Consider the following 27,692-nt stretch of genomic DNA (forward strand, 5'->3'; position numbering starts at 1 on the left):
CCCAAGTAAGTGAATAGCCCTCAATTTGGGGCAATATGGCCCACCAGCCAGAGTCAGTAAATAATAGCCTACATTCCAGGGCAGTATGGCTTACTAGTCACAGTCAGTGTGGTTGGAGGCTAACGCCCTGGTAGGGGAACCTGTGCCTTCCCTGCTCCACTGGGTCCCAAACCAGGGCCCTGGGAGCAGCAGTATGGTCTGCCACTCCCTTGGCGGGGAATCTGGATGAAACACACCGAGGACACCAGTGTGGGAGAGGCCGCTCCTGCACCCTCCCTGGGTCACTTCTGACCTCATTGGTTGAACTGATGTCCCATGTGATAGTTGGGTCTTCCAGCTTTCTAGCAGCTGCTTCTCCATGGGATTCCATGGGGTTTATGTTGTGGCTCTCTCCTGGGTCTCTGGTTCTCACCCCCGGGGTAGCTGACTGCAGCAGTTCAGGAGCTCTGGCGAGAGATTCTTCTCCTTTGCTGGTCAGCCCAGACTGAGCTGTTCTGCTTCCTCTTATACTGCTCCAGCACTTGGAGCATACCCAGTCTGGGTAAAGGGGGAAGACTTCCTCCGCCCACAAGGTCTTAGCCCCCCCCCCAGTATGGGGTATGTTCTCCACGTCACAAAAGGGCAAGACCAAATCCTGGATGGATAGGTACAGATGAGGGAATTTTGAAAGGAGAGTCTGTCTGTGCTTTTGCAGCTCCATCCTGGCAAACCTAAGAGCAGCTCAAATGGCTCCGTTCTCTTCCTCAATTCTCTTTTGTTCCTAGAAAGCTGGTGAAGAACTTGAAGCCTCCATCTGTTGGAACATGCCCCAAATAATACTCTGTATATAATGCATTTGAACCAAATCTGACTTTAGTGGTCCCACTTTATGTTGGGGGTTCTGTTTATAAAGGGTTAACAAATAATTAATAGATGTTATAAGCATGTCACATACATGAGTAACATATATTACAGATGATTATAAGCACATTGATAGAAACTGGCGTGGAAGGTTTATAAAACATGGTTATAAGCAGCCTATTGACCTAATGAACTCTGGATCAACTGCTAACCATTTATTAAAACATCTATTAATCATTTACTAAACTTTTCTGAACTATTACCCGACTGTGAAGTGTGACCACTTTAATAGAACACTTCAAATGCTAACATCAAACTTTGCAACTCGTAGTCCTGCAAAACAAATGAATAAGGAAAAGACCATTTCCCAGATGCCATACATCTCTGCAAGAAAAAGCAGTGGAAAGAACATCAATGGAGTTTAACATGACATATACTGCTGCTGCAGATTCATGTCCTAGCAGGAGAGTGAAAGACAAGTTGTAATAAAATCATCCTTTTGCACTCTTCACTGTCATCTGAATTTCACTCTACTGAAAATACTGATTCTTCAGATGCAAAGACCCAGGTTGATGTTGAAATAAAAAAGCTAGAATTACCTACCCCAGGTTCTAAGGATATGAAGGGTCCTTGGACCTGTGGATCTTTTAATTCATTTGAAATATAAAAAACAATGTTAAGTAAGCAAAACACATAGGAAAAACATATTTCTCTTTTACCTGACTTCAGTGGAAGCCAAGGCTGCACTGAAAATTGTGTACTTATGACCTGTTTCAAAACTCATTGCAATAAATATGAGTCTTTCCACTGACTTCACTGGATTTTGGATCAGACACATATGAGGTGCTTATATATGGAATTCTGTGTTTAACTTTTGACATCCAAATGTGAAATAGTTCCTCAAACACAGCCCCATACTTATTCCATCAGATTGTGCTATTTCATATCAGGACAGGTTGGAATTTTTCTTAGCTAATTAGGGCACATCTATACTATGAGATAAGGTCAAATCTACTATGTGCAATTTTTGAGCACTCAATGTTGAGAGGCGAGGGTCTGTGTCCTCACTATGAGAAGAATCAAATGCGTTCACATTTATGGAGCCTACCACCAACTCACTGAGAGCGAGGCACTGTGGGGAACTTGGCAGTTTGGCCTATGCCTTTGGTGTCCACTGGGTCCAAAACTCAGCAGTGGGTGCTTACAGGAGCTCATGTCAGCTGCGTCCCAGAAGGTACTCCTCTACTCCTTCCCCCTTCATGTGACATAAAGGAGATGCAGTGTGTGTGTGTCTTGTGCTGCTCTGGTTGCCTGCACAGATGCCACACCACTGCAAGCATGGAGTCCAGGGTACTGGAAAGCATAACATGTTCATGGGTGCAATGGTGCACTTCATGGTGCAGTACTTCATAAGTATACACATGTTGATCCACCTGGAAGAGGATGAGGATGAAGCTCAGTGTGGCATGGAGGCCTTGCTCAGGCAAGTCCTGGCACTCGTGATAGTGCAGACACCACTTAATCCCCTGAACACAGAGCAACTCCAGTTCTAGTGTCAGGAGACGAGCTCAGATGGTGGGACCACATCGTTGGGCAGAGATGGGACAATTAGCAATGGCTATAGAACTTTCACATGTGGAAAATCACATTCCTGGAGCTCTGTGAATGGCTTGCCCCTGCCCTGAGGTGCCAGAATATACCTAGGAGACCCGCTATCACCATGACAGGCACATGGCAATTTGCCCTCTGGAAGCTTGCCATGCCAGACAGCTACTGCTCAGTTAGGAACCAGTTCAGGCTAGGGAAATCTACGGTTAGAGCTGTTCAAAATACAAATAGCCAAGGCCATTAATAACATCCTGCTACAGAGGGTCGTGATTCTCATCATGGAGGGGTTTGCTGCCATGGGATTCCCTAACTGTGTGTGGGGGGAGGGACATAGACAGAACACACATCCCCATTCTGGCCCCCCAAATCCCATGCCTCAGATTACATCAACTAGATGGGATACTTCACTATGGTGTTATAGGCGCTCATGGATCACAAGGGCCACTTCACTGACATCAACGTGGGATGGTTGAGAAAGGCGCATAATGGTTGCATCTTTTGGAACTCCTGCCTCTTCCGAAAGAGGCACACAAGAACTTTTTTCCAAGCCAGACAGAGTCATAGAGGTGGACGTGCCTATTGTGATCCTGGGTTACCCAGCCTACCCCTTGCTCCCCTGGCTAATGAAGCCCTACATTGTCTTCCTGAACCCCAGCAAGGAGGAGTTCAACATGAGGTTAAGCAGGTGCAGAAAGGTGGTGGAATGTGCATTTGGATGTTTAAAGGGGAGGTTCAGGAGTCTCCTGACCTCAGCAAACACAACATCCCCTTTAGGGTGGTGACCTGTTTTGTGTTCCATAACCTGTGTGAGAATAAGCAGGAGACTTTTTTGGCATGGTTAGGGGCTCAGGCAGAGGGCCTGGCCCGAGAGTTTGAGCAGCTGGACACCAAAACAATAAGGAGAACACAGCACAGGACAGTGCTAATCAGAAACGCCTTGAAGGACAGTTTTATGCAAGGCCAGTTTTAGACTCTCCTCTGTGGCTCCCCAAAAGGTATGTTTGCCTTTCATCCCCCACCCCTCTGCTCCCCTCTTCTATTGACCCCACCCCTGCAGAAAAAAAAACTTTGTTCAAAGAATAGGAGTGTTTATTTGGGGAAAAACAATGGGGGAGGGAATGAAGTGGGAACCAGAAGGGGAGAGGGGAACTCAGTAATGGGATTGGGACTGCTTCCTGCTCTGGTTCTCTTTGAGTCCCCACGCAGTGTCCTTGGGCCCTAGTGGATGGAAGCCATGGGGCAAGAGGAGCAGGAACTGGGGGTGTCATTAGGGTGGGCAGGATTCTGGGTGGTGGCCCACTCCAGACAGGTCACCATGCACTCCATGATGGCAGTCAGGGACAAAAACATGGTCTCCTGCTGCCATGTCAGCTATTCCCAGGTGGTTCTCCTCTCCTGCAGCTCTGCTATCTGCTCCTGGTACTCTTCCTGGATCTCCTGCATGAGGGAGTGCATGCAGTCCATCTGCTCACAGAATATGTCCTCCTGCATGCGTTTTTGCCTGCGGATGTGAGCCAGGCAGACAGATGCAGTGGGAGGTATAGGATGCACTGAGCTGGCAAATGGCCCAACTGTCCAGAAAAGTTACAATGATAGACATTTTAGCAGATACATTGTATGAAGTGTAACCCTAATCTCTTAGCATAGACTGAAGACCTCCAGTCAGACAATGGAGAAGTGTTTCATGCAAGGCCACATATTTCCTTTAAAATGGGAACTGTATAGCAGGTGTCCAGACATCTCAGGGGAACACTGGGACACACTTGGTCTGGAGGTAGGGGAACAGCCAGGCCAGGAGCTTCTAGGAAGGGTGTGGAGGCAGCAGAAAATGGCTTCCTACTGCATCTGGCACACATCAATTCCCAGGAGAGTGTTACTTTCCCAGCCAAAGCAGGAGTCTGCAGGCAAGAAGGAGAACAAGGGACAGGTTGACTTCCTGCTATGTCCAGGACATGCCGGATCCAGTACTCTCAGCTTCCTGGAAAGAGTGCTTCTTTTCCGTCCTGGTGGGAGGGAGGATGTGTGAGCAGCACTTGTGGGTTGCTGACAAGAGTGCTAATAGTTTACCCTCCACCTCCTCCCACCAGGTTGCTATGTGAGATATCAGTCTTCTCTGCATCTCCACGCTCAATCAAAAGCGAATGCTGAGTGAATGTGGCCATGAACCCAGGCCTTATGTTGCACTGCTGTGTGGTTCCATGACACCAAACTACTTACTAGTGTCATGGAGTGGGAAGGTGACTTACCATAGAGGACAGATTAAGGCTGGCCTCCCCAGGAGCCTTGTGAGAAGGATTGAGGGGTTCCTATGAGAGAGCTTTATGGAGCTCAATACTCAAGACTGGTGCTCCATCTGCAGACACATGAACAAGCTGTTACATGCCCCCCACACCCTCCCGCCACTGAACAGGCAGAGAGAAAGTGCGCTACAGCTCACAGCCCCTTGTCTGAACCTGCTTGTAGTTAGACAAAGTTTGTGAACTCACCAGAAGTGTCCTCCCCAGGGAGATGCCCTCAGAGGACAGGATTGGCTCCACCATCATGGTGAGCTCCTGGCTCTCAGGCATCATTGGTTAGCTAGTCTCCTCCTCCTACCCTCTGTCATCTCGTTCTCCTGAAGGCTGATGCTGGGTGTGTCTTGGGCGGACTCAACGATCCATCTGGGAGAACTGGCTGCCTGTCCCCCCCCCCCAATGGCATCCAGCTGGTCAAGTAGTGACAGGTGTGAAGTGCTGCCCCAGAGGGTTCTTGGCCTTCTAATATGACTGGAGCAGCTCCTCCTCCTGGAGTGCTTCATTTTCACCCAGCACTGCATGAAGGTCCTGGAATGGCCTTTATCCACCCACACCTCAATGAGATCCAGCATCTGCCGTGCACTCTAGGCTGGTGCTCTTCTGCAGCCCAGGGAAGTTGAGACCATGGAGTGTCCAAGGGAAAATTGGAACTCATCTCCTGTCTCGTGGTGTGCTGCTTGCTTGCCAAGGGCTCACGAAGCTGGCCACATGGGATAGGCCATTCTACAGTTCCCAGGACTTTTTGAATGCAGTGCAAGAGCAGTCAAGGCAGATGTTGTGGCCAGAGTGGAGAGGACAGCTGTGGGAGGCCTCCCAAAGACCAATAGGATCAAATTTCCAGAAACACTGCATCTACACTAGTGTAAACTTGATTCTGCATGGTCAGGAATAGTGTTACTCCTGGTGAAAAGCAGAACTACAGAAACAGACATCAGTGCCCCTAAGGGCGGTGCAACTGGCTTGGTAGTGTAGACACATTGCTTAGATAATTGACTGAGGGGCAGGTAAATTTGTTGTAAGGTCCTAGTGTAGACCAGGCCTTAGAGTCTTCCATTTTTTCCTATCACTAAAAATACAAATTTCCACAGAATATTTCCCATATATCATAGTTCCTTTGTACTTTAATAGTGGTGAGGTATGCATCAAAATGGACTGTTTAAACTGTCATTGTGTTTATACAAAACTCTACACATCTTATTTATTTTTGATGCAGTTATTGGTTGTATAATATACTATATTCATCAATGAGGTTTACAGTATAGCTAATGGGGAGGATATAAGGTTACATATTTTAAAGAGGCAGTAAATATTCTGTGTCATGTTTTCTTTTTTAACAGGTGGGATACAAAGAAAGGTTATATGTTAACTAACTATTTCTGGTAAGGGTCATAGTGGATATAGAATCACTTATTGCACTTAACAATATAATTTTATATGCTTTATATTAGAACTGCGACAGCGACAAGAAGTGCTAATGAGAAACCAGATGATGGCAGTAAACCCTCAGCTAATGGGATCAGGCCAGCAGAGAATGCAGGCAATTCCTTCACAGTTTGAACCTCGATTTGTAGACAGGTATATCTCCCCACTTCTCTACTACATTTAAAGAACAGAGGTTCACCTTATATTTGAGAATAAGAAGAGTGTTAAGATTTGAGATTATTTTTAATATTTTGGTCTCTTGTTCTCTAAAACAGCCTTCAGAACTAAGGGCTGGATGAACCTGTATGTGTCTCCTTAGCTCTCTCCTACATGTAAATATAATATTCCTGTTTTTGGATACAGAATACGAGATTGCTCCTGCTATGCTAGCATCCACATTTGCACACAGCCCTAAGTTCCACAAGGACAACTGCTGAGGCAACTTTTGAATACTAGTTACTTTGCTCTGGAATATATTTATTAAGTCCCCCTCAAATCCTAAGGTGAACAGAGAACATTTTCTGACATAACTAGATGGTTTAGTCCATCAGTCCCCAGAAAGACCAATACTGAAAAGACATGCAATTGCTAACTCCTACTCTCAAGGTCAGAAAAGTGTTTGAGTTATTTCGCTAGAACAGTGGTCTCCAACCTATTTAACCACAAGATCACATTTTCAATTTAAGTGTAATGTAAGGTCTATCTAAAACCCAAATACCCTTCTCACGCTTCCTTCCTGCCCCTTCTTTGAGGCCCTGCCCCTGCTCCACCCCTTCTCCAAGGCCTCAGCCTGCTCACTCCATCCCCCTTCCTCACTCACTTTCACCAGGCTGGGGTAGGGGGTTGGGTGCAGCCTCTGGTCTTGGGCCAAGGGGTTCAGACTGTGGGAAGGGCTCTGGGTTTAGCCCAGGGTGGGGAATTGGGGTCCATGAGGATTTTCAGGGTGAAAGCTCTGGAAAGCAGTTTGGGTGCAGGGCGACTCACATCTGGGGCAGAAGGAGGTTCAGGAAGCAGATTCTGTGTGGGCGCTGTTTAACTGAAACGACTTCTGGGTGGTGGAGCAGTGGAGTTAAGACAGGCTTACTCCTGCCCTGGCCCTCCACCGCTCTTGAAAGCAGCTGGCATGTACAGCAGTGGCTCCATGGCGCCATGTGCTGCCCCTCATCTACAGGCACTGAGCCCACAGCTTCTATTGGCCATGGTTCCCCATTACTGATCAATGGGAGCTGCAGGAGGGGTGTATGCAGGAGAACAGCATGAGGTGAACTCCTGCTCTGCCCTTCTCAGAGAGTGCAGGGACATGAGCAGCAATTACCACAGGGATAATTACTCCAGCCACGACAGGTTAGGCATTTGAGAACTCACTACTCAGTTAAATGTAAGCATAAGAGAGAAATGAAAATTATGAAATGCACAGATGAGTCAAAAACCAAAATAACACACTGTGCAAGCAGTAACAGAAGTAACAACAACCCCGTCCCCCATGTATGTTGGATCAGGAGATGAGAGTGAAGGACAGTGTGCATGAGAATGACACACACACAGCGTGTGAGAGAGTGACAGAGATTTGCATTGCCAAGCTCCCTCCACCCCCTTCACTGACATCAGCACCCCCCTCTTTTCTTTCCCACACCCTGCACAGCAAGTAGGAGGCTCCCATGGGGCAGTTCCAAGGCAGAGGGCAGGAGCAGCATGACAGTGAGGGGAGGAGCAGCTGAAGTGCCAGTGACTGATAGCTTCCCAGACAAACCAGTCAGGATCCCCTGTCAGAGGCTCCAAGATCTACCGGTAGATCCTGATCTACTGGTTGTTGACCACTGCCCTAGAATGTAATGCCCTTTCTGACCAGTATTGGTACAGATCAGTCTGCCAGGAGAGATGTCAGAAGAGCCAATGGGTATCAAAACATTTCACAAATAATATTAACGAAACAGGGCATTACATTGCTTTCCCATTTCTTTGACAAATGTCTGCAGCCACTACTACCTTAGGCTGTGATCTGTTCTAAAGAAACGTGGTATGTATACATTACAATTAAAAAAAACCAGAATCAAATCTCAGAGCCCAGATCATCTGATTTATGTTCACAGGCCTCAGGATGCAAACTCTAAAATTGCTCTATAGACATTATGGCTCATACTGGAGCCTGGCCTCACCTGAGCCCAAATATCTACGGTGAAATTTTATAGTCCTACCAAACCCAAGTTAGATGAGCAGGCCAACTGTGACTATGCCATGGGTCTTTTATTGCTGTATGTAGACTTGCCTTTTTGAGAATTAGAAATGAAAGATGGTACTAGTCAATACTTACAAGGGAGACCCTAAAGAATGCAGTGTTGCTATATGCAGTATAAATGATTCAGTAGATCTTTCCTTTGAGTAAATTAAAAATCTGTGCTCAGGGCAATATTGGGTTGTTTTTCAGTTGAAAGGTAAAACTAAACCTGACAATTTGGACTTTTACATAAGAATTTCGGTGTTCATCCAAGTTATGTTTTTACTTTTTAGCATAATTTTTTGAGCAAATTCTTCAAATAGCATCCCAGTTCTGCCACAGTCAAATGTGCCAGTCCTGTTAAAATCAAAGGGAGTTGCACCAGTGTGAACATAGAACATAACATGTTAAGTTAGACCATGTACTTTGCATATCTAACTGTATTTTTTACTCTCTCCCTAGAGATTTGTTGCCTTCCACTGAAATGATGGCACCAGCTGACCCAAGACAGATCCATGTAGCTTCCCACCTTGGACCTTCTGTCCCACAGCATGCAAACATGCCAAACATATTGTCCAATCGGATTTATCCTAGTCCAGGTAACAGTCAGTTGAATGATCCTGTGAAGTAACAGGGTATTACTGAAAAAGTGAATGAATACTTCTTCCTTTTCACCAGGTTTGTCACTGGTGGCAGTAAATAAATTGTATGTACCTCTATAAAAATAGCCTTGAGAAAGAGAGCACCTGCCCAGTAGAAATCCCAGTTTGCACCAATATGAGACTTCAGACTTACAAATTAGAATTTATTCGGTGAGCTTCCAAGATCTGCCTCTATCTTATATGCTTATTTGTGTGTGTGTATGTGTGTGTTCCAGTGGTGAAAATAATTTAAAATTTCTTGCAGGTACTGTCCTATTGCACGTGGGTCCTTGCCAGCTCTTTAAATAGCTTCCTGCCAGCTTTTGCTGCAGCTCTGCCAGTTCTTGCTAGAACTGCGCACCAGAGTGCACCTACTTACTTTCACAATTGGTGTGTTCCCTCTGAATGTTTTTATATTTTCCAAATCATGTGGTATTTATCCATCTCTCTCCATATAAGCAGAATGCTCTAGCCAGCGACATTTACCTGATTGGCAATGTCCTTTGTGTTATATACATTTAACTCTCTGTAGTAGGTTTTTTTTTTGTTTTAGCTGTAGTAAAAGGATGTTTCACTGATCGCATTCTTTGATCCTTTGATCATATTCTTTGATCCATGCTACTTGGATATAATTTATTCTCAAATAAAATGGTTACATATTTGTTTGAATAAAGGTTAGATTGTGGCGCTTAGTCCTAAGGCAAGGGATATAGTAGCAGATTCCATGGCTGCAGAATTGTGATTACATGTCATTCTGGTAACAATAAGTTAATAATGGACCATACTTTGAGGTTCTTCCTCAGATCTGAGTGAAAAATGAGCAAGGATCCCAGATTCGATCTATCAGATGAATAAAGGAGCACTAGAAGCCATGAGGATCCACAAATAGGATTTTTTTTTGGTTTCAGCTTCTCCTTCTGTGGGAGTTCTGCCTTTGATTTACCAGTTAGGTCTGATACAGTTCTCAGGGAAGAAATGCTATTAAAAATTACATGTAAATCCATGGTATCCAGGCAATAAACAGACTTTTAAGGAGTGTTCTTACATTGCTTTTTAGTAACTACTAGTTATTATTCACTCAATCAATCCTGCATGTACTTCAAAGACAAAAGTCATCTCATTAATGTCCCTACTCTTCCTTGCCTTAGATGTACCTATAACAGGTATTCCTAAGGTTCTGACCCTGAAAATACTTGGTATTGAGTTTAGTTATTACTAATGTTAGTCCCATTGAAGAGAGAAATGTTTGCAGCATCTGGCTTGAAGTTACACCAGTGACTCTGAAAATTATTCCCTAGGCCTTTTAACTGTTAACTTTTAACAATACTTTTAGGCGCATCCACCTACTTCAGGGCATGTGTGAAGTGTGAGTACAAATCTAAGTATTTCTCACCATATATATATATATATGTTTTAGGTTATAGTTTTCTCCAGCCAGAATCCATGGAAGCTGTGGCCAGAAGGCAGGAGTTGGTTCAAAAACAACATATTGCCAGGTAACTGAATGTACATTTTGCACTGAACTGCAGGCCTTGAGTGGGAAGGAAAGAGGCAGACTGGGACGGTTAAACTGAAGATTTTGTAACACACAAATTTTGGTGCCCCATTAAAGGTAACTGAAATATTTGTTCAAGCCATCCAAATCTATAAAAAATCTTCAATGTTTCAGGAAACATGGGGCACAAAAATATTTCTGTTTTTCTCTCATTTTCCTTTAGCTTTAAATAGCACATTTAAGAGATGGGCCCAAGTTGAAACATCCAGAACTTGGTTAAAGATTGTATAGGGATTTAAACTTTGCTGTTTGGAACCATAGATTCAAATATCCTTGACCTTTTGCTCCTGGCCACTTTGCACATGCAGGTGACTGGCTTCTGCTCCCGCTCCCCTCGTGGGGAGGGCGGCTCCTGACTCCCAGTTAGGGTGATGCTTACCAGGCAACTGGCTAGCCAGTTACCTGTTCACATCCCTAGTAGCAAACCCCTCATTACCACACCATTATCTTCAATAAGGAAGTTGAATCCAAAGTTCAAAATTTCAGGTTCCCACAAAGAGGATGCTGCTAGAGGGAGAATGAGAAAGTGGGAGGGATACAGCTGGCGATAGTGGACAGGGTACCTGTAGCAGAAGTAGTCACTGGAGCTGGGAGGGGAGCCAATCACAGATTCCTACTTTTTCATAGACCTGCCCCTCTAAAGAATCTAGTTTCAGGAGACGTCTGGCATATCACTTTAAAGCTCCACCCCACTTTCAGCATCTCTTACCATTCTCTGGCAAGCCACCTTATGCCAGATGCAGTGAGGGGAGGCTGCAGAGGAACCTGTTCCATTGGCTTTATATCAGTGGATAGATCCCTCAACAACAAAAATTCTCAGATTGTCATTTATTGCCAGAATCCAGCCATTTGTACCATCTGAGCATTAGACAGAGGCCAAAGGGCATTGGAGAATTGACCCAAGATCTTTGCTTACAGATGTTAACTGGCACTGGTAGTATAATCAAGGCCCCATGTATAATATGATTATATTATTGCATCAATTGCCACATAAGTGCCCTTTTTCAAGGTGGTGTACAATTTTCTCCTTTGAAATCTAAGCTTTTTAAGTCTCTAGCCGCAGCCCTTGTGACTTGACGATAACATTCAAAATGTGAAATGAGTGTACTTGATGCAGTGATGCTCATGTTGTCAACTTACAGATCATACTTTGTCAGAAACGTTTCTTCCCTTTTTGTCACAAGCATAATATTTTTCTGAGTTTTTTAGTTTTTTCTTTGAGTGATTTCTCATGTCCATTTGAAGTAGGTACATGCACGCCACGTGCACGGTTCCCCAGAGCTTTTTTCCCCAGCGGTACCCGTCGGCCCGGCAGGTCGCCCCCTGGATTGGCGCCGCTATAGCGGAGCATAAGTACTCTGCCAGCCCTCCCTCTCCTCAGTTCCTTCAATGACCGTGACGGTCATTGGAGCTGCTCTCTTCTGCTGATCCCAGCGTGTTTTTCTTCACCCCTTAGCTGTTCTTTAGTGTAGTTAGCTTAAGTAGTTGTTAAGTAGCTGTTAGTGCCTATTAGTTAAGTGTGTTGGTGCTTGAACCCCGCAGGGGGTCGGTGATGCCAGGCCCACAGGGCTTCAAACCTTGCACAGAGTGTGCTAAACCCATGGCCAAGGATGACCCCCATGAACAGTGTCTGAAGTGTCTGGGGTAAGCTCATCTGACCGCTGCCTGCAAGATTTGCAAGGGGTTCAAGCCACGAACGAAGCGGGAGAGAGACTCTCGCCTTAAGTTGCTCCTGATGGAGTCGGCGCTGCAGCCCGTGTCTTCCAAAGAGGCTTCGGTGAGCAGCGCACTGGTGTCGATGCGGGATTCGCGCTCAGACCTTCCCTGTACCGAAGTGTGGAAGAAGGCGGCACTGTGGCACCGGTCCCAATCCCCGGTGCCGAAGCGGATGAAGGACTCCAGGGGGAGATCGCCCGAGCACCGGCCCCACCGGGAAGGCTGCCGTCAGAGCAGTACCCCGGGACCAGGCTTGCCTGTTAGGCAGAAGAAGAGGCAGGCCACGTGCCAAAAGGAGAGCCCCGGGTCCACCTTGTCACAGCGTCCGTCTACACCAGAGGTTTTCAAGGCCGCTCAGAACCTTATTGAACTTACGGAAGAGTCATCAACGTCAGCTCCGGAAGCCTTGGGAGTACCTGTAGTCTCCCGGACTGTTCATCGTTGCCGGCCACGGTGGTGCGTGGACAGACTGCTCCGGTACTGGTGCCCGTTTGGGGACAGACTGTCCCATTTCACCCAGGCCTAGTCGCACATCACCTCAGACAAATGGATGCTGGACATAGTGTCCAGGGGGTATTCTATCCCCTTCCTGGGGCCCTTCCCGTCCCTTCCCCTTCCCTTTTCAGGGACCCTTCTCACGAGGCCCTCCTCGAACAGGAGGTCCTCACACTCCTAGAAAAGGGGCAGTGGAAGTGGTCCCTCCTCATCGGGAGGGCAAGGGTTTCTACTCCTGCTACTTCATTATCCTGAAACCGAAGGGGGGCCTGAGGCCCATTTTCGATCTCAGGGCCTTGAACAAGCTCGTGAGAAAGGGAAAGTTTTGGATGGTAACGCTGGTCTCAATCATCCCAGTTCTGGACAAGGGTGAATGGTATGCAGCCCTCGCTTTGAAGGACGCCTATTTTCACGTGGCGATCTGGAAGAACCAAGGATGGTTTCTCCGGTTTGTGGTATCCCACCGCCACATCCAGTTCACGGTTCTCCCCTTTGGGCTGTCTACAGCACTCAGAGTGTTTATGAAGTGTATGGCGGTGGTAGCGGCCTACCTCAGATGTATGGTAATCCAAGTCTTCCTGTATTTAGACGACTGGCTAGTCAGAGGTCGCTCGAGAGACCAGGTGCTCACGCACATAGAGATGGTGGGTCCTTGTTCAATATGCTGGACCTCATGATAAATGAGGAGAAGTCAACCCTTACCCCCACTCAATACATAGAGTTTGTGGAGGCGACCCTGTGTGCCAGGACAGCGCATGCATACCTCCCAGGTTCCAGGCTATACAAACCCTGGTGTCTGCCCTACGGCTGTCTCCCCTGACAACTGCACGGTCGTGCATGAAATTGCTGGGAAATATGGCAGCCTGCACCTACGTGGTCAAACACACCAGGCTAAGGCTCAAGCTGCTACAGGCGTGGCTAACAGGGACGTTCAACAAAGCCAGGGACAGCTGGGACCGGATCCTTACTGTGCCACAGGGAGTCCTCGCCTCACTCCAATGGTGGACATTGGAGCACGAGGTGCATTCGGGAGTCCCCTATCGTGTGGAACTGCCGTCGGTGCAACTCATCACAGACGCCTCCGATGATGGTTGGGGGGCGCACCTGCAGGACGCAGGGGCTTTGAATCCCACAGGAATGGGGGTTGCATATAAATGTTTGAGAACTAAGGGCAGTCAGGAGGGCCTGCGAAGTCTTCCTGACCATGCTCGAAGGGACCCTGGTGTCTGTGCTGCTGGACAACACCGCAGCAGTCTTCTACATAAACAAACAGGGTGGGGCACAGTCATCACTGCTGTGTCAGGAGGTGATTCTCCTGTGGGAGTTCTGTATAGCCCACAGCATATGATTACAGGCGGCATACTTGCCAGGGTGCACGAATACCTTAGCGGACTCACTGAGCAAGTCATTCAGAGTCCACGAGTGGCGCCTGAAGAGGGAGGTGGTGGAACAACTCTTCCAGATGTGGGGTCATCCCTCATCTGATGGACCTCTTTGCCACGTGGACGAACAAGCAATGTCCCCAGTACTTCTCGCTATTGGATCTGGGTGTGGACTCGAGAGGGGACGCCCTGACCTCCGCATGGCCTCAAGGCTTGCGCTATGCCTTTCCCCCATTCCCACTGGTTCCCAAGGTGCTAACCAGGACCAGGCTGTTCAGATCACAGGTTCTCCAGATAGCCCCGCATCGGCCCAGACAGTTTTGGTACCCCATTCTGTGGGAGATGGTGGTGGCCTGCCCCTATCACCTGCCACTGGCCCTGGACTTAGTCACCCAGGACAGGGGCGGGGGGATCCTGTATCACCCGGATGTACAGTCCCTCCACCTGAAGGCGTGGCTGAAGCCCTTGAAGAGGGCCTGCTCCACAAGGGTACAGGAGATTCTCCTGGGCAGCCGCAAGCCAGCCACCAGGCGGTTGTATGCCGCCAAATGGAAGTGTTTTTCTGTGTGAGCTCAGAGTAGGGGTGTGTGCCCCTCCTGGGCTTCTGTCCCGGTGGTCCTGGATTACCTGTTGGGGTTGCGACAGACGGGCCTGTCCACTCCGTTGATAAGGGTGCACCTGGTGTCCCTGATGGCGTTTCATGAGGGTTCGGGGAGCGGATCTCTATTCTCAGACCCCCTGGTGAAGAGGTTCCTGAAAGGCCTAGATAAACTGTTTCCACATGTGAGGGCCCCGGTGCCGCAATGGGACCTTAACCTGGTGCTGAATAAGCTCTTGGGTCCACCCTTCGAGCCGCTAGCATTCTGTCCTCTGAAATTCCTGTCCCTGAAGGTGGACTTTATAGTCGCCATTACGTCGAGTGTCTGAACTGCATGCCCTAACGGTAGAGCCCCCGTACTTAGAGTTCTTGGCAGACAGGGTTCATCTGCGTCCGCACCCTGCGTTCCTCCCTAAGGTTGTGTCTACTTTCCATATGTCGCAGGACATATACCTGCTGGTTTTCTTTTTTAAGCCCCACAGCTCCCCCAAGGAGTGAGCTTTGCACTCCCTCGATGCAAAAAGGGCACTGGCATTTTATATTGATAGAACCAAGCCTTTTCGCAAGACTTCTCAACTGTTTATTGCTTATGCGGACCGGATGAAAGGGATACCAGTTTCAGGCCAGAGGCTGTTGGGGTGGATATCATCCGGCATCTGGGAGTGCTATACTCTTGCGCATAGGGAGCCCCCTCGTGTGTCAGCTCACTCCACCAGGGCCCACGCTTCGTTCGTTGCCTTTGGGGCCCATGTCCCGATCCTTGAGATCTGTCGGGCAGCCACGTGGTCCTCTGCCCATACATTTACATAGCATTATGCTCTCACCCAGCAAGCACGGGAGGACTCTGATGTGGGGGAGGCCGTGTTGGGTTCCCTCCTGTGAACACATAAGCGGACATGGTCAAGTGACACACAGTGTGTCATGCCTGTGGTGTAGATCTATAAATTGTTGTGTGGCTCTGTTTTCAGTTATACATGAAAGTTCTTGTTGCGCTTTATGTCGGTGTGAGGTTCTGTTGGTTGACTATGACCCTGCCTCCAGGGTGGGGCTATCTGGGTAATCACCTACTTGGAATGGACATGAGCAATCACTCGAAGAAGAAAACAGGGTTACTTACCTGTAGCTGTTGTTCTTTGAGATGTGTTGCTCGTGTCCATTCAATTCCCCCCCTATCTCCCCTGCGTCGGAGTTCTGGCAAGAAGGAACTGAGGAGGGGGAGGGCCGGCAGAGTACTTATGCTCCGCTAAAGCGGCGCCACTCCAGGAGGTAACCTGCCGGCCCAACGGGTACCGCTGGGGAAAAAAGCTCCAGAGAACCATGCACGCAGCGTGCATGCACCTACTTCGAATGGACATGAGTAACACATCTCAAAGAACAACAGTTACAGATAAGTAACCCCATTTTTTCTTTCATTCATTAGATAGCACTTTGTATGTTGTCACTTTCACTCTTTCCTCTATTGTTCATAAGGATCTTTTACACACAGCAATATGGGAAAGAAATATTTCCTATTCATGTATTAAATAATTCTAGTTTTAATTTGTCATTGAAAAAGAAATAATCAGAGAACTGATCAGTCTTCACTGCTCTGTTTATCTTTTAGGATGGAAATGGAAATGAGTGCTATTTTTCAACAAAAGGAAATTGAGAAAGCTCACCGTAAAGGGTTACTCAGTTTGGAAACACCTTTCCTCTACCATGGAATCCCAGCTAGCCCAGTTGCTTTCCGTAGCAGGCACAGACTTCCTGAAGGCCATTTTCCTAGTGACCTATATGTTCATCGAACCAACCTTGATGACCTTCATGGCAATACCATGCTTATGGCAACCAGCCCATATCCTCCTATCAACAGTCTGCAAAGGGAGAGAGGCCGTCGGACAGGGAGAAGAGTGGGGAATCACAAAACTGGTGATTGCAATAGCAATGGCACCAAAAGCCAAGCTGAAGACAAAAATGTAGACTCTGCTTCCATCACTGCTGATGATGAGAAAGAGGACAAGAAAGAAACAGAGCTTCAGATGCTAAACAAACATGAGCCAAGCAAACCCCCTGTTGAGCCACCTGCTACAGCTATGAAAAGCTGTAAAGAGTATGAACACAGCCTGAGAAAAAGTTGTGCTACTCATGAAATGCCCACTGAAACCAATAACTGCAGTAGTGCAAATGAAAAGGATTCCAATAGCTCTTGCACAGCCTTTGATGACAAGTACATGTATCCTTCTGCAATCCCATTCTCAGCACTGCCATGTAGCTTCCCAGTACCCAGTAATTCATTACTACCTCCAGGTTTGTCAAGTTGATTTTTTACTGATTAGCTTTCTCATCTTCTCCTTATTTAACCCCTCTTACAATGACAGAGTCTGGTTTTTAAAATGTGGACTTAATTAATCAGGGACACGTACTGCAACTAATAATTGCCTGATAAGTACACATCAGCCAGTGGCAAACATAGTTGTTTTTTCCTTTTGCTGAGATCTCCATATGTTATTTCCTGGCATATGAAGGTTTCAGTCTCTAAAATAGTGATGTACAATCTTGGAGAACCACTTAGGAAGTAGATGGAGTTAGAGAGGAGCAAAGATATAAAGCAACCTCCTGATGCAAACATCAATAGGGTGTGTCATGTCATTATGGGTTATGTCAGTATAAATTATGTCACTCACGAGTGTGAATAAGTGGTCTACACTACAGTTTTGTTAACAAAAGTCAGCTTTTGTCTACAAAACAGTGGAAGTTTATCTACTGAAATGCTCCTCTCTCTATTGTCCTGCCAACATACTAAAACACCTTAACAACCAGCACAGAAATTTTTGCGATGTAGTCAGAGTGACAGAGTAGCAGTGTGGACACCTTACTTGGTTAGGTCAGTCTAAGGGTGCATCTACACAGCATCCTTACCTTGAAATAGCTTATTTTGAAATTTGTCTACACAGCACCACATTTCAAAATAAGGTTCTAGTCTGACAAATCCCTTAACCCCCGTGGAATGAGGGTAACAGGGATGCAGGAATAGCGTTCATCACTATTTAAAGATGTGGAATTACTATTTTGGGAGAGTTCCGGGATCCCGAAATAGCCCTGCTGTCTAGACATAGCTGAACTGACCTCCAGGAGTTGTCCCATAATGCCCATCATGACTACTCTGGTCAGCAATTTGAATTCTGCTGCCTGAAGGTACACAGGTATGGTATGCCCCCTTCTTCTGTTTAAAGGCCCAAGTTTCTTTGAAATTCCCCTTCCTGTTTTCTCAGCATGAACATTTCACATCGTATCTGCTATTTCGACTGACAATGCCAGCTTTAGGCAGCAGACATGCTCCTTAATGGAGCACAGCAGAGCTGTTTGATCTCGGGAGTATACGGGGAGAGGAGGCGGTGCAGTTACAGCTTCACATGAGTCATAGGCAGCAAGCCAGAGGCACTCAAGCACCATGACTATCGAGGGTCATGGATTGGGCTTCAGTAATGCTAATTGCAACACAGCCTGACTGTGACTGGAATTAATTCAGAAGCTAGAAGCAGCACAGCCTTTGCAGCAATGAGTTTGTTTATGAACAGAAGCTGAGGGTATGTCTACACTACCACCCTAATTTGAACTAGGGTGGTTAATGTAGTCAATCGAAGTTGCAAATGAAGCCCAGGATTTAAATATCCCAGGCTTCATTTGCATCTTTCCGGGCGCCGCCATTTTTAAATCCCCGGTAGTTCGGACTCGGTGCCCGCGGCTACACGCGGCACGGAGTAGGTAGTTCGAATTAGGCTTCCACGAGGTGTACCGGTAGTTCGAATTAGAAAGCCTAATTTGAACTACCTACTCCGTGCCACCTGTAGCTATGGGCACGGAGTCCGAACTACCGGGGATTTAAAAATGGCGGCGCCCAGCAAGATGCAAATGAAGCCCGGGATATTTAAATCCCGGGCTTCATTTGCAACTTCGATTGACTACATTAACCACCCTAGTTTGAACTAGGGTGGTAGTGTAGACATACCCAGAGTGATTAAGATAACAAAAGCTTGTCATTAAAGTGAACTAAGGATAATTAAAAATGAGTAATCCTGTCGCACCTTAGGGTATGTCTACACACCAGGGCTAAACTTGAAATAGGCTACGCATCTTGAGCTACACTAATTGCGTATAGAGCACTCTTTCCCCAACTTCCCTTACTCCTCGTACAACGAGGGTTACAGGAGTCCGAGTAAGCAGTCCTCCAGCTCAACATTATTTAGACATTATGTTGAAATAACTGTTTGTGTGTAAACTCAGACTATGTTATTTCAAAATAAGGTTAGTTTTTCCAAAATAATGCTGCTATGTAGACATAGCCCAAGAGACTAACAAAAATATATGTAACAACGTCTGGATCAATGCTTCCATTACAGTCAGCTGGGATGGGAAAGAAATCCTGGGTGTATTTATGTAAATACAGTTTGCCCCTGCTTTGCTTAGATGTGTTAGATATTCAACTGTTAGTAGTGTTTTGCCCATTGTAACCAATTTGACCGTTGTGGGGTCACAAACTTTGTTAACACTAAATGCAAGAACTGTGCGATATTTTTACCAATGCTTGCAGTTATTGTAGGAATGCAGAAAAGTCAGACCGTGTTTAACTCAGTTCAAAGGAGAGAGACTGCCAGTGTAAAGAACCTTGGATGGACCACCATTTCCCTGCCAAAGCCTGTGAAGTTAACTGGGGACAGAAGGACTTTGAAGCAGGCTGCATGTGCTCCAAGCATGAGCTATAAGGCTGGTTCAATCTGTTCCCCCTTTCCCCCCATCCTGGCTCCCACCGTTCTAATGATAGAACTAGAACAGACTACTTAAGGAGTCTCTTTTATTATTTTAAATTTACTCCAGTAGATGCTGGAATTTCTTGTGTCTAGACTGTGATTTTAGCCAAGAGCAGAAATCACCAAGAGCTGAAATCACTAGGTTTGGCCCAGAGCCCAATACACCACAAGCCAATGTGATCAGCAGCAGCAGCAGCAGCAGCATGATGAGCAGCTAGCACAGAGGCAACAGAAAGGTGTAATGAGCAGCTGGAAGGACAGTGACAGAGAGGTGCAACGAGTAGCCAGCAGAGCAGCAGCAAGTTGAGATGAATGGCCAGCAAGGCAGCGGCAGAGAGCAGAGAGCAGAGAGCAGATGGATGGCAAGTAACCAGAGTGAGTAAGATTCCTCCTTCCCCTCCCATTCACGGTGGGAGGTAAACTCTGCAAATGCACCTCTGAACTCTGTGTCTGACCTGACAAAGGGCAGCAACTGTGAGTGGGTGCCAAGAAGGGTTGGGCATGTGAAAGGGACATTTACATTGCTGGACTTTAGAACCTGAGAGGAAAAGGATATTGCTCAACCTAGTTGGGGTGGGACTGTTACTTGAGGTTTTGGTTATGAACTTTGTTTGCAGTGTTTTCCCAAATTAATGCCACATTATTTCCCTCCCCTTTTAATAAAGAGTTTTTTTTCCCTACACTCAAACTCTGTACTTGTGCGTGGGGAAGCATTGCCTCCCAGAGGCACACAGGAGTGTTGTGTGAAATACACAGGTTACTGAGTGGGGGCTCAAATCAGTTCTGCATTGGATGGATGGAGAGGAACCCCTAGATATTGAACCCAACCCTGGCTGCTGCTAGCACTACCTGGCAGAAGGGTTACATATATAATGATACTATATATTTTTGTAAGTCTCTAAGATGCCACAAAACTACTCATTGTTTTTAAAGTTACAGACTAACACAGCTTCCCTCAGAGACTTTTTAACATGTAAAGATCATTAGAAGATCCCCAAAGCATTGTCACGTACTCCAATTAAAAGATAAGAAACAAAAGGGGGGATTTTGCTAAGGAGTTTAGAGGCAGAGTTTGAGCGGGGGCTAGAGACATTTAACATTTTTTAAACTAAAGCCAAAACCACCTGATTTTTTAAAAAAGTCAAGAATGGATAAGTTCTAGGAGTAAAAAGAGAATGCAGGGAGAAGCCCACCAACAGAGCTTTCCTGTTATTGCACTCAATGCAGCATGTTTGATTACCTGTTCTATGGGCAGGTGAACATGTGTGTGCATTTGGTGCAAGGAGCTCCTGGCCCACAGGAATCAGCATGGGCTTTGGAGACCAGGGTGGTTGAACTAGAAGAACTATGGAAGGGAAAGAGGTACACAGATGAGACTTCCTGGGACACAGTAGAGTTGTCTCCCCTCTAGTCAGGCAGCCTTTGTACTGTTGAGGAGGGTGAAATTCTTAGGGAAGGAGAACATGCAACTGGAGCAGAGAGGAAATGATCCCATAGTTGGGACATTCCTTTCAGATGATGTTGTGGTATCCTATCACACTGAGGCTACCTCTCTGGGAGAGGGAATTCAATTCTTAGGAAAAGACATGTTAGCAATGGGGGACTTGATCATTAGAAACACAGACAGCTAGGTTTATATTGAACAGGAGAATCACATGGTGACTTGTAGCTATCAATGACACAGGGAACAACAGGAAATAGGTCCTGGAGACCAAATTTAGTCTGAGAGATTGAAAGCCAGAATCTCCATGGTAGCATTCTCTGAAATGCTTCTAGTTCCGCATGCAGAACCAGGTGGACAGGCAGAACTGCAGGATCTCAATGCATGGATGTGACAATGGTGTATGGAGGAGGTGTTTAGAGTTATAAGGAACTGGGGAAACTTTTGAGAAAGATAGGAACTATACAGGAAGGATGGGCTCCACCTAAACCAAAATGGAACCAGATTGTTGGCACTTAAAATTAAAAAAAGATAGTAGAGCGGTTTTAAAGTAAGGGTTGGGGAAATGCTGACAGATGTAGAGGAGCACATGGATCGGACAGAGACATCCCTTAGGGAAGGGTCTATTAATTGAGATTCTCTTTGCCCTAGTAAAGAGGAATGGAGGATAATAAAATACAGGTAAGATCTGATGAAAAACAGTCAACTGAAAAAGTCTGATTCAGTCATACATCATGTAATGGCAGACAGCGAAAAAGTGATTTTTTTCGATGCTTGTATACAAACCCTAGAAGTCTAAATAAGAATATGGGTGAACTATTATGTTAAAGGAGGATATAGATATAAAAAGCATCACAGAAAGTTGGTGGAATGAGGATAATCAATGGGACGCAGTAATACCAGGGTTCAAAACATATTGGAAGGACAGAAGAGGTCATGCTGGTGGGGAAGTGGCACTATATTTGAAAGAAAGCATAGAATCAAATGAAGTAAAAATCTTAAATGAACCAAATTGTACCAAAGAATTTCTATGGATAGCAGTTCCATGCTCTAATAATAAGAATACTGTAGTGATATATATTACTGACCACCTGACCAGGATGGTGACAGTGACTGTAAAATGCTAAGGAAGATTAAAGACACTATAAAAATAATAATAATAATAATAGAGGGATTTCAATTAACCCCATATTGACTGGGTACATATCACCTCAGGATGGGATGCAGAGATAAAGTTTCCTGACTGCTTAAATGATTGCTTCTTAGAGCAGCTGGTTCTGGAACCCACAAGAGTAGAGGCAGTTCTTGATTTAGTCCTAAATAGAGTGCAGTGTCTGGTCCACAAAATGAATGTAGTTGGACTATTTGGAAATAGTGAATTAATTAAAGTTAACATTTGTTGGTAGAAAAACACAACAGTAGCCCAGTACCATGGCATTTTATTTCAGAAAGGTGAACTACACAAGATGAGGTTAGATAAACAGAAATTAAAAGTTACAGTGTCAAAAATGAAATCCCTGCAAACTACATGGAAACTTTTTCAAAAACATCATAATAGAGGCTCAACTTAAATGTATGACTCAAATTAAAAAAAAAACACACAAGAGAACCAAAACCGTGCTTCTGTGGTTTAACAACCAAGAAAAGAAGCAGTGAGAGATAAAAAGGCATTGTTTAAAAAGTGGAAGTTAAATCCTAGTGAAGAAAATAGAAAGTATGAACACTGGCAAAGGAAGTGTAAAAATATAATTAGGAATGCCAAATAACAGTTTGAAGAATAGCTAGCCAAAAATCTCAAAAAGTAATAGCAATTTTTAAGTACAGTAAACTTCCGATAATCCGGCACCTTTAGGACCCAGGGGGTGCCGGATTATCAGATATGCTGGACTATCAGAAGGGGGGGCTATGAGGGGTCTGGAGTGGGGTGGGAGGGGATGCCACCCCAGACCCCTCATAGCCCCCCCTTATGATAGTCAGGCTCTGCCCCAGGAGTCCCTGATTCAGCCACTGCTGGTCAGTTTCAGCAGCAGCTGAATCGGGGATGCCTGCAATAGAGCAGCTGGGGTGCTGCCGGGTTGGTCCCGCAGCACTGCGCTACGGCACCAACCCAGCAGCACTCCAGCTGCTCTTGGGGATGCCTGGGACAGAGCAGCTGGGGTACTGCCCGGTTGGTTCCGTAGCGCTGCCCCTCGGGGCTGCGGGACCAACCGGCAGCACCCCAGCTGCTCTTGGGGACGCCTGGGGCAGAGCAGCTGGAGTGCTGCCGGGTTGGTCCCGCAGCATCAAAGGACAGCGCTGCGGGACCAACCCGGCAGGACCCCAGCTGCTCTGCCCCAGGGGTCCTCGATTCAGCCGCTGCTGAAACAGATCAGCGGCTGATTCCAGGAAGCCCCGGGCAGAGCTGCTTTGCCCGGGGCTTCCTGGAATCAGCCGCTGATCTGTTTCAGCAGCGGCTGACTTAAGGACCCCCGGGGCAAAGCAGCTGGGGTCCTGCCGGGTTGGTCCAGCAGTGTCGAGGCGCGGCGCTACAAGACCAACCTGGCAGCACCCCAGCTGCTCTGCCTTAGGCGTCCGGATTCAGCCTGCTGGTGAAACTGACACTGCTGGTCAGTTTCAGCAGCGGCTGAATCCCAACGCCTGGGGCAAAGCAGCTGGGGTCCTGCCGGGTTCGTCCTGCATCGCCGTCCTTTGGCGCTGTGGGACCAACCCGGCAGCACTCCAGCTGCTCTGCCCCAGGCGTCCCCAAGAGCAGCTGGGGTGCTGCCGGGTTGGTCCCGCAGCCCCGAGGGGCAGCGCTACCAGACCAACCCGGCAGCACCCCAGCTGCTCTGCTCCCAGATTCCCCGATTCAGCTGCCTGTCAGTTTCAGCAGCAGCTGAATGGGGGAAGCCTGTCCGGCTGCCCCAGCACTTCCGGGTTCCTGATGGTGCCGGACGCCGGACTAATGGAGTTTTACTGTACATCAGAAGCAGGAAGCCTGCTAAACAAATTCCCTCCTAGAGACTTAGGCAGGTTGGAGGGGGGGATTTTGGATGAGGGAGGAGTTTGGGCTCTTGGCATTCTGGGCACCACCAAATTTTCTGAAAACCTGCAACCCCTGACACCAGCTCCCATTGGAATTTCAATTGCTACAGACTGATTGCTAGTGGCATGCAGGAGACGGGCTATGAAACAGACACACAATAGTGCTGTGTGAGAGTCAAGGAGCTGAGTAATCAAGGGATGTTAACTTTCACTCTGGTGCCGTGCTGAAGACATGGAGCTGCACACCATCCTCAGCGGTGGTCCCACCTTCACTGTCAAGAGTCCTATGGATATTTTGAGGCAAACAGAGGCAGTGGCCAGCAGACTTGACTCCGATGAGGAAGTGGAGCTGGAGGATGAGGTGGAGCACATGGCAGGATTGTCTGGTGTGTCAGGACCTTTTTTCTACTCCAGAGGGGTGTAGCCAGTCCCAGCACTCCAGTTCTGGCGCACAGGGTGCAGGAGAGGGGAGCTCTAGTAAGTGCTCATTTTGCTTTCTTACTGCACAATGACAAGAGACTGAGCTCTCATATATTTCGTTACATTGTAGAAGAGGGATACGGGACAGACATTAAGAACAGAGCCTGTCCATCCACACAGTAGAGCCACAGTGGAAAAGTTTGTGTTTCTGGAATCCTTTATAATAATAGCTAAGAAACTTTCCTGTAGGTATTCTGAAATCCTCTACTGATGATTCCTTGGGAGAACTGCTTTGGTTTCCCCGCCCCTATAGAAACTTAGCCATGGCACCTAGCAATTATTTCTGCAGGTATCAGAGTGGCACATAGGCCAGCATACAGGATATGCTCCCTTGCATCCTAGGTTACCTTTAGAAATGAGCTATCAGATTTGATTACCCTAGCCTGTAGAAAAGAGTATCAAAATTCAGAATAGGCTCCTTACCAGTTTATACCCTTCACAAACCACCCTTTCCCCTTCTTGCCCTTCCCCCTCCACTGCCCCAAGTACTCACCATAATTGGGAATTGCAGAAACCTGTGCGCTCGGCAAGGGGCAATGAGAAAGAGGTGTGTGTAACTTTCGCAATTCACACCTTGGAGAACTTTCAAACTATTTTCTGTTGATGGTTTTTTTCCTTCTGCAGATATGCCCTTGAGAACCCACACCTCCAAATGGGTGGAGTGTCACCATCAAGTAAGGTAGCAACCAGAAAGAGTAAGGAGGATGTTTTGCAAAGATGCGACATAGCCAAATAAGACCATGGAGACAGGCAATGAAAGACTGAAGCTGGATAGTCAGGAAAGGACACAGGGACGGGAATGGATGATAAAGCTTCTAGCAGACCAAGTTGATATGTTGAACTCTCTCATTCATCTGCATTCAGAACTATCTGTGCTCAACTCCTCCTTCAGCCACTACATAACTCTGCCCCCTGCCCTCCCCATACTCCTCCACCACATTGATCATGTGTTCCCAGTCCTTCACAGTACTCCAAGCACTCCTTGCCTGAGGATTGATTTCCAATAAAAATGGGAACACCCATCTGTGAAAGCCCTACCAAGGAGATTGTTCCTCTTTTTCCTGTACTCGGTCCAAAAGTTTGTGTTTTATCTATTTATTAAATTTGAGTCTTTTAAATAGGAGTCTTTATTTGTGCCAAACAAATACTTCACTTTGTGCTAACATTGAAACATAGTAACTATAGGTAGGAATAATGCTCCTTTCAATTAATGCTCAAGAAGCAAGCACTACGGAAGTAATTTGTGGCAGCAAGTAAACATTGCCTGACTGAATGCATCACATACAGACACATTACTGTGAGTCGTTGTCACAATGCTTTTTCAAAGCCTCCATGATTTAAATTGCCTCCTCTAATTGCCCTTGCATCTGCTTGGCTGGTAGCTGATTTTGAGCAATCAGCCTCAGCAGTCCATCCCTAGGGAAACTTTTCCCCCTTTGATTCACATTATGGGGAGTAGAGCAGCCTGCAATGACCACTGGAATATTTTCCTCAATGAGGAACAATGGGCCAAGCTCCAGCCCCAGTAGCCTTTTAATAAGGCAACGGAACATTCAACTGTCTTTTGGCACCTGCTGAACCTGTTGTTGAAGTGCTCCTTGCTGTTGTCTAGCTCCCGGTGTCAAGCTTCATGAGCCATTGAAGCAAGAGGTATGTAGGATCTCCAAGGATCACTATGATCATTTGCATATCCCTCACTGGAATCTTCTGGTTTGAAAAGAAAGTCCCAGTATGCTGTTTTCTACACAGTCCTGTTTTCCAAAAGATGCACTTTCCCTGACCACCCCACACTGATGTCAGTGAAATGGCCCCAGTGCTTGCAAGACCATGGAGAAGTAGCCTGTAGCAAAGGTGCATGACCTCCCTCGGAGAACTGGATGCCCCCCAGGTGGGAGGAACATGGAAGGTTTCAGCTACCCCACCAGAAGTGGAAGGGAGTGGGCAAAACAGAAACAGAAAGTATAAGAGAAGAGCCCTCCACTCAGTTGGACAGCAGCTGCTGGAGGACTTAGACACCTCCTGTCTGCTCATGAGTTGAGAGACCAATACAGTCCCATGTGGAGCTAAAGACTGGCCACAAGTTTCCAGCCCACCGTGGGAGCTGGAAGCCACAGAAGACTGCAACCACCATGAGGAGACTGACCTGGTACCTGGACTGTGAGATGCACCTGATGAGAAGAAATTGCTGGCACTGAAACTGGCCATGTATCCAGAAGAGATGGAAAACAACCCACGAACATAGGCATGGACAAGGGGGAAGTTTAGGAAGTAACCAAGAGAACCAGAATACCACCTGCTGGCGTGTGGCTGAAGATGTGGTCAGCATGTTGTGGCGGGATCCCGTTGACCCAGTGGAGATTACATTGCCACTGTTAGGGTCCTGGGCTAAGATGTGGTGGACCTGGGCGTGCCTTCTTCACCCTTGGGAAGCAGTACTCCCCCTCTATAGGCTAGAGGGCATGCCTGCCAACTACTCAACCCTCCATGCAGGAACATTCCAGACAGTGTGTGGATACTCAACCCTCCATGCTGGGGCACACAACCCTTTGTGTGGCTACTTAACTCTCCATGCCAGAGAATCCCAAACTGCTAATTCCCCTTCTTGCTTACCTAGCTGGTTTCAAAAGCAACACTTTGCCAGTGCAAAGGGGCATGGCCTCCCTACGAAAGTGACAGCAAGGGATAGTCACACCCACCTATCACTTACATAGCCCTTTTGGTGGATGAACTCTGTTGCAAGGTGGTCAGGGATCAAAATTGGGATATGTATTCAATCTATTGCACTGCCAGTTAGGGAATCTCATTGCCTCAGAGCCATCAATTATTTCCTGGACATTACTGAGAGTCACAGTCCTTTGTAGCAGGAGGCGATCAATGGCCATGCACACTGGCATCACCACAGCCCCCATGACGGACTTTCCAACTCCAAACTGACAGACTAGTAGCAGTCTGAAGTGGTCAGCCTCCACACAGCAATCACTACTTGGTTTTGCACAGTGAAGGCAGCTCTCTTTCTGGTGTCTGTGCACAGCAGTGCTGGATCAAGCTCTACACACTATTTCCAGGAAAGTGGCTTCATGAATCCAGAAGTTCTACAGCTACTATTTATTATCCCATACACGTATCACTATCTGATTCTATCACTCTGTGCTTGTTTCCTGAATCTAATATTGACGGTCTACCACGGCAACTTG

At 46.8% G+C, this 27,692-nt stretch overlaps 2 protein-coding genes across 22 annotated transcripts in view; one reads left to right on the forward strand and one right to left on the reverse strand.

Moving 5' to 3' along the window:
* The window catches only part of LRRC31 (leucine rich repeat containing 31), a 185,007-nt gene that overhangs the window by 74,010 nt on the left and 83,305 nt on the right, over nt 1-27,692 (reverse strand). The window lies entirely within an intron of this gene.
* The window catches only part of SAMD7 (sterile alpha motif domain containing 7), a 45,148-nt gene that overhangs the window by 12,429 nt on the left and 5,027 nt on the right, over nt 1-27,692 (forward strand). For both annotated transcript variants that reach the window (XM_075937921.1, XM_075937922.1), the window contains exons 3-6: nt 6,191-6,317; nt 8,842-8,978; nt 10,438-10,516; nt 16,370-17,052. In XM_075937921.1, coding sequence (XP_075794036.1) covers nt 6,191-6,317; nt 8,842-8,978; nt 10,438-10,516; nt 16,370-17,052 — 1,026 coding nt within the window. The remainder of the gene's footprint in view (nt 1-6,190; nt 6,318-8,841; nt 8,979-10,437; nt 10,517-16,369; nt 17,053-27,692) is intronic.

Source organism: Pelodiscus sinensis, chromosome 10, assembly GCF_049634645.1.
Source record: "Pelodiscus sinensis isolate JC-2024 chromosome 10, ASM4963464v1, whole genome shotgun sequence".
In the NCBI taxonomy this organism is placed as follows: domain Eukaryota; kingdom Metazoa; phylum Chordata; order Testudines; family Trionychidae; genus Pelodiscus; species Pelodiscus sinensis.